Source organism: Aptenodytes forsteri, unplaced genomic scaffold (assembly GCF_000699145.1).
Source record: "Aptenodytes forsteri isolate BGI_AS27 unplaced genomic scaffold, ASM69914v1 Scaffold195, whole genome shotgun sequence".
NCBI lineage: Eukaryota > Metazoa > Chordata > Aves > Sphenisciformes > Spheniscidae > Aptenodytes > Aptenodytes forsteri.
In genome coordinates this window covers 4144623-4145711 of record NW_008795317.1, presented here as the reverse complement: position 1 = coordinate 4145711, position 1089 = coordinate 4144623, and the positions used below count along the sequence as shown (strand labels likewise).

Sequence of the window (1089 nt, the reverse complement as noted above, 5' to 3'; positions counted from 1 at the left end):
TGGGGAAAACATGATTATCCTAAAGGAAAAAAAAAGGAAAAAAAAAAGCCATGTAAATTCCCCCTTAAGTATCTGCTACAGAAAAAAGTCTGTATATTTTTCTTTTGTAAACCACTGTATGAATTACTTCAAATTATTTTCTAAATACAACCATATTCATAATAAAGCCATTATTTAAGAGCGTCAATTAAGTTTTTATCCAATAATACTTTTAAAATCAGTGTTTCCAACAACATAATTTTTCTAACTTATCATTCAAGAAAAGATTTTCAAATTATTGTTTGCCCATTTATTAAAAATACAGCCGTAAAAAACCATAAACCCATCCCAATATTTACCCAAATAGAAGTCACATATTACCTCTTTCTCCAGATACGACAGCACAGATTCTGTCTCATTCAGAAGTGCAACACTGCATTTTCCCCTACACAAACATAAGGGAGAACTGTTACGTTGTAAAAAGTTCAATTTTTTTATTACATCAAAAAGTTATTTGCAACAAAATGACCTAGACATACTTTAAACTTTTACATTAAAAATATAGTAAAATGTACTTTGCCATACTTTTAAGATACCAAAATTAACATCAAAGCAACAAAATGAATGGCTTGTACTGACCCAAGCACTCAAATATATAAGAATTCTGCAGAACTGGGAAACAGTTTCGGAAGTAGGGAAGCAATAAACGAACAAGAGGTACTATGGCAAACAATAAATACACATACAATTAACATAAAGGCCTGGATGAATGAAACATCACCTCTGAGTGACTCACCTCCAATAAGCTCAGTGCCTAATTTGAAAAAAAATAACCCAAACTAGAAACAATGTAAGGTTTTACCAATGGCCTGTAGAAGTACAGTACTTTTCTTTTTTGAATGGAATTATTTCTAATAATTAATCATGGATTTCTATTCATTTCTTCTATGGCCACATTAAAATGCTAACTACCACATTTTTGTGCTGGCTGCCAGCAGAAAGCTTCCCGTTATTCAGTAGTGGTACAGATCTGCCCATGTATAACACATATAGATAACGCAATGGGAGTTTGATGCCGCTACCCCCACACCCCTTTCTCCCCCCCCCCTC

The 1089-nt window shown here is 33.1% G+C and overlaps 1 protein-coding gene across 1 annotated transcript in view; it reads right to left on the bottom strand.

The window, feature by feature from the left end:
* The window catches only part of MTA3 (metastasis associated 1 family member 3), a 152617-nt gene that overhangs the window by 111981 nt on the left and 39547 nt on the right, over positions 1–1089 (bottom strand). The window contains 1 exon segment of the mRNA XM_019472155.1: positions 361–424. Within this exon segment, the coding sequence (XP_019327700.1) occupies positions 361–424 (64 nt within the window).